This window comes from Aulonocara stuartgranti, assembly GCF_965226115.1.
Source record: "Aulonocara stuartgranti genome assembly, chromosome: 7".
Lineage (NCBI taxonomy): Eukaryota > Metazoa > Chordata > Actinopteri > Cichliformes > Cichlidae > Aulonocara > Aulonocara stuartgranti.
This window is the reverse complement of record NC_138945.1, coordinates 16,463,183-16,476,492: the sequence shown is the minus strand read 5'-3', so window position 1 is coordinate 16,476,492 and position 13,310 is coordinate 16,463,183. Positions and strand designations below refer to the sequence as shown.

General features: G+C 38.8%; 1 protein-coding gene across 6 annotated transcripts in view; it reads right to left on the bottom strand.

The window, feature by feature from the left end:
* Positions 1–13,310, bottom strand: part of arhgef28a (Rho guanine nucleotide exchange factor (GEF) 28a) — a 53,979-nt gene that overhangs the window by 36,344 nt on the left and 4,325 nt on the right. For all 6 annotated transcript variants that reach the window (XR_014277889.1, XM_082541159.1, XM_082541162.1 and 3 more), the window contains exons 3-6: positions 5,843–5,987; positions 5,389–5,754; positions 1,641–1,830; positions 1,152–1,341 (exon numbers count right to left, since the gene is read on the bottom strand). Coding sequence is in view for 5 of the 6 variants with exons in the window: in XM_082541159.1 (XP_082397285.1) it covers positions 1,152–1,341; positions 1,641–1,830; positions 5,389–5,754; positions 5,843–5,987 (891 nt within the window). In the remaining variant the exon portion in view is untranslated. The remainder of the gene's footprint in view (positions 1–1,151; positions 1,342–1,640; positions 1,831–5,388; positions 5,755–5,842; positions 5,988–13,310) is intronic.

Genomic DNA, 13,310 nt, shown 5'->3' with positions numbered 1-13,310 from the left:
CATCAGGTAATGTTCATATGTTGTTTGATGACTTTCTTTCGTTTTTGATCTACTGCAGAATATTTTTAAGGTTATCTGCTATAAAATCCCAGGCAAGGAAAGTCGCCTTCATGTTTTTCTGTGTTTTATCCTCAGCTACTTTGACACAAAGGCATCTGCTGTGATGCTCACACTTTTGATAAAGTCTCAAGTGTCGGCTTTGTTTTTATAGCTATAAAAATATGGAAATGTACTGATACGTGATGAGAATTATAATATTTCTGACTGAGTCAAAATTTCCCAGATTCAAATCAAATCGAATCGAATCGATTCGGGACCTTGTGAATCAGAATCGAAACGATTCTAGAAATCAGTGACGACACCCAGTCCTACTTAACACACAGACACACACGTCCACACATAGATATTAATTATAAGCCTGTGAGAACAGAAACTCAAAATCTTTCTATTGGTTTTTCTGAGTGTAGACCCATTTGTAACTGACCTCAGGTCAGCAGGCATTATGTTCCAAAGAACAGGACCACATTGACTGAAAGCTCCCTCAGCTCACTTAGATCTAATTCTGGGAATAGTTAAGAGCTGCACCTGATGACCTGAGTGGTCTGATTGGGTTATCAACAGGAAGCAGGTCACAGAGTTATTGGAGAGGTCGAACCATTGTTTGCTTTATTAGCTCACAAAAGGATTTTCAAGCGTGTCCAAACATTAAAGGTGGACTCATTATATTGATTTTTAACTCCATATTTAAACTCGTGGACACTGCTATTGTAGTTTCACATGATCCACAGTTCAAAATAATCCTTACTTGATGCGACCCCTCAGCTTATCCTCTGCCTGAAACAATTTGCTTTGGCTTCTCGCTCTTTAAGGTAATCCCCTTAAGCCTGTTATCATCAGCTAACATCATCCATTTTCTTCCCTCGTGCCCTTCGTTTTACTGTACTGCAGAGGTAATGTATCTACTGCTTCACTCTTATCAAAACCTATGATTGTTAAAGAGCATGAGTGTTTACACAAGGGTTTACTAAACTTATGATATGGCCTTAACTTAACAACATAACTTTACATCAAGCACAGACAGGCATTGGAACAGTCTTTTGCATTTTCTTCCCTAAATTTTTTAACAGACATCCCCTGTGGTTTATTCTCACCATTTTAGAAACACTGAAGTCTTCTAGTCTTTCTCGCAGGACCATGATGCTATCCTGAGGGGAGCTTCCCGGGGTATGCCTCACAGAGAGGGCTAGAGAGTCGGTCCCAGGACAGAACCTCAGCATGTAAGAACTGTTGGACCACAAGCACCACACACCAGGAAGAGGGCTGACTGCAGGACCTGGAGAGCTGATGAGGAAAAGATTTACTACAATAATCCCCAATATATCAGCTATTGTACATACTTCTCAAGCTCAGTCTTTACAATGTTATTACTGCATGTGGAAATGTTAGAGGTTTATCATATTTAAAATAAATTTTATGCATGTGCATTTTGTGTATATTTCCATCTTAATTTCTTTCATCATTACTCATCATTTACTTCATAAAGCAATTATTTACGATATTACAGTAATACCTTCAAAAGGAAAATACTACTACCTTTCAATAGTCGAAAAGAGACAACAGTAAAATAATAAGAGTCTTACGCTGCTAGCAGCATGAACATGGCATGCTGTCCAGACTTTTGAGCTAATTGGAGGGGTGTGTCTCCATCCTGATTGGGTAAGGTCAATGCCCTTTGACCTCTTGGTTGGTGAATTAAGAATCGGGCAAGGTGAACCAAACCCAAACGCACCGCAACGTGGAGAAGGGTTTCTCTGGGATGATGTTTGACAGCTGGAGAAAAAGAAAAGAAAAGAAAGAATTATCTGGAGGGAGAAAGATGCTGAATAATCTTTCAATCGAGGAGATGTTTAAAAAGCGCTGACACATGTAAAACAGCCTTCTTAGCATGTGTCTTCTGAGTAATCAATGTCAGAATTGTTTGTGTGATTTGTTCATGTAAACAAAAATGACTTTTAGTCAATATGAATGTATTTGGAAATCCCAAATATCAAAAGCGGTATTAGCTTCAAGAATCCAGAACTTTTCCTGCTATTTCAAATAGACTTCCAGTGCATCAACACAGCAGCAGGGCACTGTGCATATAAGGAATGAGTGACTCTGCGTTCTGCCTGTATGCACTATATGAATATTATCATTGCCAACTAAAACCAAATGCTTTCCTAAGCAAACACCTGCTGTGACACAGTTGCTAGATCTAGCCTCCTGCTCACTGGAGTATAAGGGAACATAAACAATGAGTATGAGGACATGTCAGCAGTCGTTATTCCCTATGACTGACTGATCTTTTAACAGTCTGTAGTCTAATGTAGGGCAGCAGGAAAGAGCAAGCGAAAAACCACCAGTAAAATCCTTCTCTCTACATCGTTGTCGTCTTGTAAGCTCAGGAAGAAACTTTAAAAAAGACTTTATCTTCTGGGTCTTCCCCCCGTCTGTGGGTGAGAGTTACCATGGTACCATCTTTCCAGTGCAGAAACAATGTGCAGAACAATTCAACTATTTCTCTTCTCCTTTCCAATTCTTGTTGAAACCCCAAAATGAACTGAAATGTCCTGCCGCCTCAACAATGGTGCCATTAAATTGTGACCCAGTTTGGAGAGGGCTGCGAATGCTGCACATGCTCTTTATGCAAAGTTCAACAAACAAGCACGTCATTGTCAAATTGTTGCCATTGCAAATAGTGCACCGCATGGCTATGGGGGCCAAGAGCTACTTTGAATTTGCACCACACCCAAGCTTTGCATCAGCATTTGCTTTTTTTTTTTTAAGCAAACCATGACCATACATGCATTGTCAAATACAAGGACACACACACACACACACAGTCTGAATGCAGCCTTTAGCACTACATGTGAATATGCTGCTTTAGGCTGCCTATAGTCTCATTTGCTTTTTCTGCTTATGATGAATACAAACAGTCTGGAATTGTAAAGGCATAATGAAACAGCTGGACCAGTATATGTAATTCCTAATTTCTTATTTTCATTAAAATTTTGTTATACTGTTGAGCATTTTAATCCTTTTCATTACAAAGGATAGCACAAAACATAATAAATAACTCAATCTAAGGCTAGATGCCAGAAACTCTAGCAATGGGAGTGTAGTGCAAAGGGTTGTGGAAGTTGATTTAGCAGCCACGGAGGTCTGCAGGACAACTCTAATCTGACCAAGAAAGAATAATGGCAATAATTACTTTGTCTTTGGAGCAAACCAGCCTCTGCCCGACTGGCTGCCTGGTCCTCTGGATCATGTGATGACTGAGGTGAGCCGCACAGTCAGATCTCATTGGGTTTGAAACCACTGAACACCAGAGCACCGGAGCAATAATGACCTGAAGGATTAATACGTTCCTTTCCTCAAAACTACAAAAAAAATGTTTTCCAAATGATTCAATAACTTTACTTTTGTGATATCAACGTGTGAAGATAGTAGGCACCTTGTGTGCTCCTTTCTAGCACAATGTTTTATTTATTGTTTTATATTATCTAATACCAGACCTTGCTGCAACCACTCAGTTTCATCTCTGTCTGAAACCAACAGTTTCCCCATATTTCCCTTTAAGGTCAACTTTTCTGATTGGCTGCCCCTTTTTAACAGTGTTGACTGGCAAGTAGGTGGGGTTTCTCTACTCACAGCCAGAGCTGTGTGGCTGAAGTCATGATATTAGGCATATCCACTCTCAGTGGCATCGTTAGACAGCCAAGAGACTGTCCTTATTATATTAAACTTGACCAAGTTTCCATACACTCATCATGCTAATTTGCAGCTTTTAATCATTTTTTTGAAAATTTCTTTTTCCAGGGTGGAATATTTTTACAGCATAGATCTTACTTTTTTTTAAAAAAAATCTATGCACAAGTTTACATTTATTTTGGATTTTCTCTAAAGCACAAAGGCACAACAGTATTTGGTTAAATTTCCCGATAACAATTGCACATTGACCAGACACTTTAACTAGCTTGTAGCATAATTTTGGATGGATATTTGACCACTCTTCTTAGCAGTATTGGTAAAAGCCTTTCTGATGTGTATTTGGGATTGTGTATCACTCTCCTGTTGTAACACTCAGTTGGTATCAGTACCACAGCAGCAAAACAGCCCCAAAGCATGATGCTGCCACCACTGTGCTTAACAGTTAGTGCAGTCTTCTTGGGTTTAAAAACCTTACCTTTACCTTACCTGCCTCCAAACAAACTCTTGTCAATGTGACAAAAGAGCTCAATCTTTCTGTCTTATGCCCATAAAACTTTTCTCCAGAAGCGATTTGACTTGTCCATGTGGGCAGCTGCAAATTTTAGTTGATTTCCTTTATCAGCGCCCTCTCATTTGTTCATCCATCCATCCATTCGCTTCCGCTTATCCTTTTCAGGGTCGCGGGGGGCGCTGGAGCCTATCCCAGCTGTCATAGGGCGAAAGGCGGGGTACACCCTGGACAGGTCGCCAGTCTGTCGCAGGGCTAACACATAGGGACAGACAACCATTCACACTCACATTCACTCGCACATTCACACCTAGTGGCAATTTGGATTAACCAATTAACCTATCCCCACAAGCTGCATGTCTTTGGACGGTGGGAGGAAGCCTCTCATTTGTTGATGACGCAAAACACGTTCCACTGAGAACAGCGACTGGTATTCCTGCAGTTTACAGGTCATGTCAGGCTTGAGTTGGTGGTTCCTGGGTTGTTCTTGAACATTCTAACCAAGTTCCTCTCATCTGAGGCTGGCAGGTTGGGTTTTCTTCCAGACCTTGGCAAGTGCCAACATATCCAAAAAACTTGTGATTGCTTACAGTTGTTTGATCTAATGATCTTGCAATCTCTGATTATTTAGAAATGGCTTCAAGAGACCTCAACTTGTGTAAATCTACCGTTATTACTTGGACATTCCCATTTTTCAGAGTACTGGTCAATCTAATGAGTGCTGTCAAAAAATTTGTTTTATTGCTGGCAAAAAAAACAGTTAATCATGATTGAATCATGATTGAATCATGATTATTAACGAGATGTTAATAGGCCTTCACCTTGTCACATTAAAAGACATAAAAGAATCTTCAGCACCACGTAAAAGTTTAAAGTCAAAGCATGTATATATTTGAGCCTGTGTGGATGAAAGCTTCAAAATAAATTCAAAGTTGTGTACCCACAATTGTACTTTTTAAAGTCATTAAAGATGTGTGGTGTACAATTATTCTACCATGGAAAAAGAACATGAAGCAAAAATAATACGAAAACACATTTGGGCTTTAGAGATAGAAACCTGAGATGCAAGTGGTTACTGAAGTCTCCAGAAACTAACCTCCGACTTAAAGTTGGACGTTTCATTTCATTACCTTCTTTAGGTTGGCCATCTGTTTTCCACTGCTGAGGGTAATCCATGTTAGCCAAAGCATGTGTGATCTTCTCATCCAGCAGCCGAAGATCAGCTGAACTTTTATTGATCTCCACCTCCTGCTCAAGGTGAGCTAACTGTTCAACAAAGAGCTCATCATCCTCTCCCTGTGCGCAACAAGGAAACTTCTTCAGGATCTCTAAGAAGCTCTGGGGGTCAAGCTGGTCTCTGTTTTCACTTAGGTATTCTGCTACTTCCTGGGCATCATCCCTGACGTACTTAAAGGACGCTTCCCCCTCACAAGGTTTGACTTTGTTCTCAATGTGAAAGTAGGATGTGACAAAAACAACTTCCTCAAGGTTGTGGCCTGTGGAATATAGAGAAAATCATTTTAAAAAATCAAAGCAGGAAGTGATGACAACGTGAGAGCCAAAGTGGTTGACTAAAGGACATACCTGGAACTGTGAAGCAGAGACTCAAGCCATCATTGGCTCTTTTTGCTCTAATCACGTGTGCAAGTCTAGAGCCTTGTACAACAATGTAGAAATCTGCATGTTCAGAAACTCTGGTTTGCAGCCTTACATGAGCCTCCACTTGTCCCTGGTTTGAGAAACAGAAAGTCAGGCAATATTATCACCCTTGAGCATGATTTCTAGTAGAACTGAAGAATATTCTATCACTTTGGCTAGAAATCACCAACTTATGCGATTGAGTCCAATGATGATGTTTCAAAGATGTGTACCAAGTTTGCAAGAACTTGCAATCAGTTGCAATTCAGAGCAACTTTTGTGCATCAAGACAGTAATAAAACAGTAATAAGACAGAGCCACTCTGCTGTCAGTGTGCAAGAGAATGTGATAACAAAGCAATTAACTCTGATACATCGATGATAATCATGAACTTATTGCGAATCTATTGCCATCAACATGCACAGAATTTCTCACTAAACATTAATTTGCATTAACTACTTACATTCAGAGTCCAGCCAGAACCTCATGTATTTGAAATATATATTCAGAAATTCCTTCACAAAATTAGAGACAAAATGGCACAGATGCTCAGCAACCTTGATTGTATAGTCAGTTGGCAACCGGTTGAATCAAGCCCACATATGCAAAGAAACTTGTCCCAGGTGACTTGTGCTCATCTTGACAATCCATCTGCGTTTTTAAGTCAGACAGCAATTATCTGCAAATCTTTACCAATCTGTCACAGTGTGGTTGTAGTCAGTCCAAGTCAGACTGTGACTGTTTGGAGACAAGTTGCCTCCCACCAGGCAACCTGTGGCTTATCATTCAACTTCTTGGTGACCAAATGATCACTGCAACTACTTACAATCTGTCAATTCAATTCAATTTTATTTATATAGCGCCAAATCACAACAACAGTCGCCTCAAGCCGCTTCATATTGTAAGGCAGACCCTACAATAATACCACCAAACATAAAAAAAGTTTATGCAATTACTGGGAAACCACCAGTTGTTCCTAGGATGCAAAATGTAAAAACAGGCCATCCTATTTTAAATCTAGTGTGACCGAGCCACTAAGTGTGACCTATACTGTAAGAAACCCGAACTTAAAAAGGCAAAAAATGGGCGATTTAGTTTCACAACTTTTACTGCACTCCTTGTACTTAACCCTCCTGTTGTGTTTTCCCAGGAAGAAAACAGGGGCTCTTATGTTCTCACAATCTATCCTATGAAGAGATTCTACTTTTTAACCCACTCTAGCCTTCTTTCCTGCATTATCCGACTATACGACTGTCATAACTTTACCATCTTTTATGGATATCAGCAGGAAACATGACGGCACTGACTTATTCTGTTTGTACACAAACACCAGCAAAAACCACCAAGGTTTTCTTGCATTCCAGCTCATACATTGCAAAGAAAACACAATGACATCGAATCAGGAATATGCTGGAAGGACAACTGTCCTCTGTAAACACTGTCCTCGTGCCAGTATAGATAGCTCAACACTGGAATTCATCTACTTGGTATTATGTTCATCCATAAGAGAGTCGGCAAACAGTTTGTCCGGACTCTGACGTTCCAGATACATTGTGTGCAATACTCTTATCTAAAACATGTCACTTTCTAATGGATTGGAAGTGCCTGCAGTGATTTCACTTTCAAGGAATTTTTTTCTCAGGACAACTTATGTCTTCAAACATGTTTTGACCTATATTATACATGCGAGTATAGGTCAATCTTTCCCATGGAAACAAAAACAAAACAAAACAAAAAGTCTATAATCATTTCAACTGCACTTAAAATCTGGTTCCAGTCAAATTTCTAACCTTTACCCCTGTTCTTTGGAAACCCTTGGGGGTTTCAAGAGTTGCTATCTTCCTGTTGTTTGCGAGGCTGCTATTTGAAAGTGATAAACAGGTCTGACTCAAGCTGCAGTTTCTCCGTTTTCAGCGGTTAGCTGCAGTACCACTTAGTGCACACTTATCTCTGATTGTTTTTCCGCATAACAGAAGATAAGATTTCATCCTGCTGCTTGTGTAGCCTTCGTTATTTCCTGTAAGTCTAACTCCACATGAAGAGTCATTCATAAAAGTACATTTACAAAAAAAATTTAATAGAATTTATTTAGATATTAATGCTATGTGCAGTTTTCTGTATTTTTTATACTGTATTCCTTTGTAAATGTCTATAAAAGACACATCACACAATATTGTTTGATTGCATTTTGAATCCTGCACAGAGGATATAGTTTCCACTCAATTGTCTCAACATTGTCCCATAGCCTCAGACAATATTACTTTAAGAGGGGCAAAATTTGATCAGACAAATCTGTACCTCCTGAGTCTTGGAGATTAGAACAGAGGTTGGCTGGGGTTGCGATATGACAACACACCGATGTGATCTATGGCCTTTTTTCCAGGGCACCGTCATGACACAACCTGATCCAGTAACAATGAAATATTCAACACCTTGTGGTTTTTTACTTCATGCCTTCCACGTGGCAAGGTTGAAGGTCGGGGAGTATATTTAGTTATGAATACAAGGTTTTTCATATATGCCTGCTATGAATCCACAAGGTGCTTTTGCTGTTGTGTGACATAACAACTGGGCTGCTTTGTTTTTAATGTTTATTTTTATTAAAACACTAACACTAAACACAAATTAAAACACTAAGTCAAAGTCAAAAGTCAAAGTCAACTTTATTTGTCGATTCTGCCACATGTACAGGACATACAGAGAATAGAAATTGCGTTACTCTCAATCCCTAGATAAATAGCAAATGAACATTTAAATATATTTAAATATAAAAGTGATTAAAAATGCAAGTAAAATAATTAAAAAGTAAAAATTTAAATAAATACAATTTTACATATAACAAGAAAGCTATACAATATACAATATAATGGGTAAGTGACATTGAGTGTAAACCAGGCAGAGTAGTGCAAATAGGCAAATAGTGCAAATGGAGATTTAGTAGTGTACGGTAAGAGAAAGTGTAACAACAAAGTCTTATGAGGTAAGTTTGGGAGAGAGAGAAGCCGCTGCGTGTGCACGCGCCGCCATGTTGGAGGTAAATGATACACCAGAGAGATGGTCTTCTAACCTCCGCATGTTATTGTCCATTCAGTGTGGGGGGTGGGAGGAAAAACAACATCAAATCTGCTGCCCGGTCTCCAGGAAACCTGTAGTTGTCAGCTCTACAGCTCTTTGCCATGATCTCCTGAGTGTATCACACGGGTGACGTCAGGGGAGTAAGATCAGTGCCACCGCAAAAACAAAAACAGCTCCAATAACAGTTAGCTCCCCTCAGTGCAAAGACCTACTGATGTCAGCTCTCAAGCATAGTTATTTCAGTTTAATAACCAATACAAATAACATTTGGTATCATTAAGAAAAACTGCACTGTGCAATGGAGTCTGCTATAATCATAGAGTCACTATAAACCCTCATAGCCTATTTAATTTGATCAAAGAACAACAGAGGCCACCGTTCCACTTACTTCCACATGCTCTAAGATGATATGCTCATGAACGTTCACACACAAAGGCATTACATTAAGCAAAACAATTGTCCAACCACAAGTATGTGACAGTACGTCACACACTACCATAGTGACACTATGGGCTGTTCACATCTGAACTAACATAAACTCCAGAGTCTTGAGAGTGACAACCAGCTAGTGCTGAAGGCCTTTTCTCATGCTCAGCTGAGACACATACCTCTGATTTAATCTGCTGTGCAAATGGGATACTAATAACTAGTCTACATGTCAAAAGGGGCTGGTGCAGTGCCACAACCATTCATCTCAAAGAAAAGTCCTGTCGGTAGACTAGCTGTTACATAATATTCTCAAGAAGTACTGAAATGAATAATTACGACATCTGAGAAAGCAGCTGTAATAGGAGAGCGTGTCTATTTGGTGAAGTAATGTTGTTTTATCCTTTATGGACAACTTTCTTGTTCCGCATCAATAAATATTTGGAAACGTGAGTCTTTCTGTTGGTTTGACATGTGAAAAGCAAACACAATCATCACAGCACTTAAAGGGGAAAAAAACCCATAAACCATTACACACACACATACCTGCTATAGTTTAAAGGAAACCACCATTACACTACACAAACCACACTCGCAATCTAACAAACATTGTAATAAGGGGACACCCAATCTATCTTCATTTGTCAAAATGTGGCAGTACTGCGCTGAGATAAAAGCTGCTGTTAAGGGGAAAAAAAGAGCCTTGCAAGCAGATGTGTACTGGTTTAAGTGAAGCCCAACAATGCATTCACCAGCCACTTTACTTAGTACACCTTCCTATTAAGTTGGACCCCTTTTGCCTTCAGAAAAGCTTTAATTCTTCATGTTGTAGGTTAAACTAGCGGTCCCCAACCTTTTTTGGGCCACGGACCGTTTTTTTGTCCAACAATATTTTCACAGACCGCCCTTTAAGGTGTCGCGAATAAAAACAACAAAATAAAATCAGTACCCGTACCAAAAAAGGAGGATGTATTCATAACACACGGGGAAAGACCCAGGGAACGATAAAAACGATTAAAAAAAATAACGATAAAAACTGAAAAAAAACCCTGAAAACCATAAGTTTAACAACCGAGCCTTAACTCTCGTGGCCCGGGGGTTGGGGGCCGCTGGGTTACAACCAAACAACCAGTCTGATCACCTGCCTCCCCAGTTCTGATGCTCATACCGAGCAGGTCATCTTAACCATGTTTACATGTCCTGAGTTGCTTTTTGGATTAATGAGCAGTTGACCAAGTGTACCTAGCGTACTGTAGCCCCAGTGACCTAATCCCTAAATTAGGGATTGTGAGTCCCAAGCAGAGTGGCTCAGTAGAAGTGTTCTGGGCCCATAACCCAAAGGTCGATGGCTCAAAACCATCCTCTGCTCGAAAAATATTTAACCACAATTTTGTTGTACAATGACAAAAGGCTATTCTATTCTAATAAAGTGTATGTGCGAGCATATGCTGATATTAACAACTGATACTGGCCTATAACAGATGTATCGTCCTGCCAGGTATGTTGACATGTGCCAATACAAAAGCGTTTTCACAGAAAATAATCCAGATTACAAAAATGGAGCCAATTTTAAAGAACTGTTTTTCAACAAAATGTACCATAATTGTATCAGGATCAACCTGGGTTATTCTTATTATCATCTGTCAATATTAGCTATTTGCCAATCAATTGGTATCTGCATTTATGTTATTCGGAAATTGTAAAAAAGATGCAGGAGCAAAATTATTAGTAAACAATGTTGAAATAGAGCAAGTTTCGGATACAAAATTTCTGGGTGTGATAATAGATAACAAAATCTGCTGGAAACCTCACATAAAGCATATACAAGCCAAACTGTCAAGAAGCATCTCCGTACTAAGTAAAGTTAAATATTTTTTGCCTTCCAAATCACTCCGGGTACTTTATTGTTCACTTATATTGCCATATTTGGAATACTGTGTGGAAATTTGGGGAAACACATATAAAACTGCACTTCAACCAATATGTAAAATTCAAAAAAAAGCAATCAGGATGATTAATAAAGCAGGATTTAGAGACCATACTAACATCATGTTTTTGAAATTAAAAATACTGAAGTTTATGGATCTTATAAAATATAAAACTGCAAAAATTATGTACAAGGCCAGATACAATATGTTACCAGGAAATATACAGAGGATGTTCTATGACAGAGAAGGAGACTATGAATTGAGGGGGAAATTGAATCTAAGGATTCTTAAAGCACGGTCAAAGGTTAAAACCTTTTGTGTCACTATTTATGGGGTAAAACTGTGGAATAGTTTTACTATAGATCTACAGCAATGCTCAGGAATTAGTAAGTTCATGAAAATACTTCGAAAACTGATTTTGGAAGAATATGATACCGATAAAGATGATCACCCATTGTATGTATAAAAAATATCAAATTATATCCAAATTATATCAGTCACGGTAGCCAAGTTTATATAGGTTCTCCTCGTGTATCGTGTGGAGTATGTGATGATGGGAATTAGGTGAATTATGTGGGATCAATAAGATGTTGAGCAGGGGTAGGAATTAATAAGTATGTTCATACTTCTTCCTACTCCTTTTCAGACCAAACATTGTTACATTATGTCAGACGATTTTGTTTTATTTCATTATATATTTTTTGTTTATCTGAACACATACGTGTGTGTGTGTATATCTACATATATATTCGTATCTGTAAATGAAAATATATGTAGTGTGTATATATTGTTTTTTGTTTTATATGTCTGAAACAAATAAAGATACAATACAAAAAAACAATTTATAATAGCCAGTAAATTCAAGTTTAAAATACAAAGGGAACCAGGTGAAAACACCCTTCAGCTATGTTATGAATGTTAACATTGCATAGTTTGTCCAGCAGAGGCACTTTGCAACTTCCTTGTTGGAACCACATATGTTTGGAAGACCACAAACATAACAACCACGTGATCCAAGCAGAGTCAGACACAGCATAAATGTGTAAATAAATAACTTCACATAATAAATGTTAGGGAAATTTATTTATGTTTCATTTCTGAAAGCCAAAAACTATTGGCCGGCATATTGAATTGGCCGGAATATTGAATATTTATGCTGACTTGCTCACAACAGCACTGCTAACATCCTGATGTTAAGCAGTTGTTATGGTTACCCTATTTACCACCTTATTTGGCAATCCACAGATTTAGATCAACTAAAATGACCTGAAAAATATAAAATAATGTACAAAAAATGTTAAAATTACTATTTACCCCTCCAGAACACAAATATGTCAGGCAGATTTCTATATAATAGCAGTAACAGCAGAATTTTGGGGTTTTTTTTAAATCTGCTGTCTAGTTTATCACATTTAAGCCTCATTAATAGTTTCAGATCCTTAAGCATGAACGAATGTGGTGGCAAACCAAGAAAGAAGCAAGCTGCTGGTGTTGCTACAACTGGAAATGCAGTTAGTTCAGCCTCTGTTGTGGTAAAATTGCACTTTCCATTTCACCAACATGGCCACACATTCTTCTTTCAGGGGCATAAGTTTGATTCAATCATGCACCTGGACAAACAAAATGACTTTCGCATGAACCTGAAGCTAAACTACAGCTCAATAAAATCTCCTTCCACACAGGAACTCCCAACGCTTTTTCCATCCAACTCATGGCAGCCACTTCTCCATTGATCTCGTTCATCAGTATTTGCTATGGGCATGACACTGTGTTGCGTGCGTGGAGGTGCGCCATAAAACTTTACTAGGCATGCTACAATAGTAGTCTTTATATCACAGCAGTGTGCCACAGCTTGTCTACACAAAGCCCAGCATTGAAATCTGGATCTCATTCAGTCCTGAGAGTTGCTCCTGTTCAGCTGTGTCCTCTGAGGGTGGAGACACCACTTCCTCTTAGTATGTGTAAGTTCTAGCGCCCATAATGAT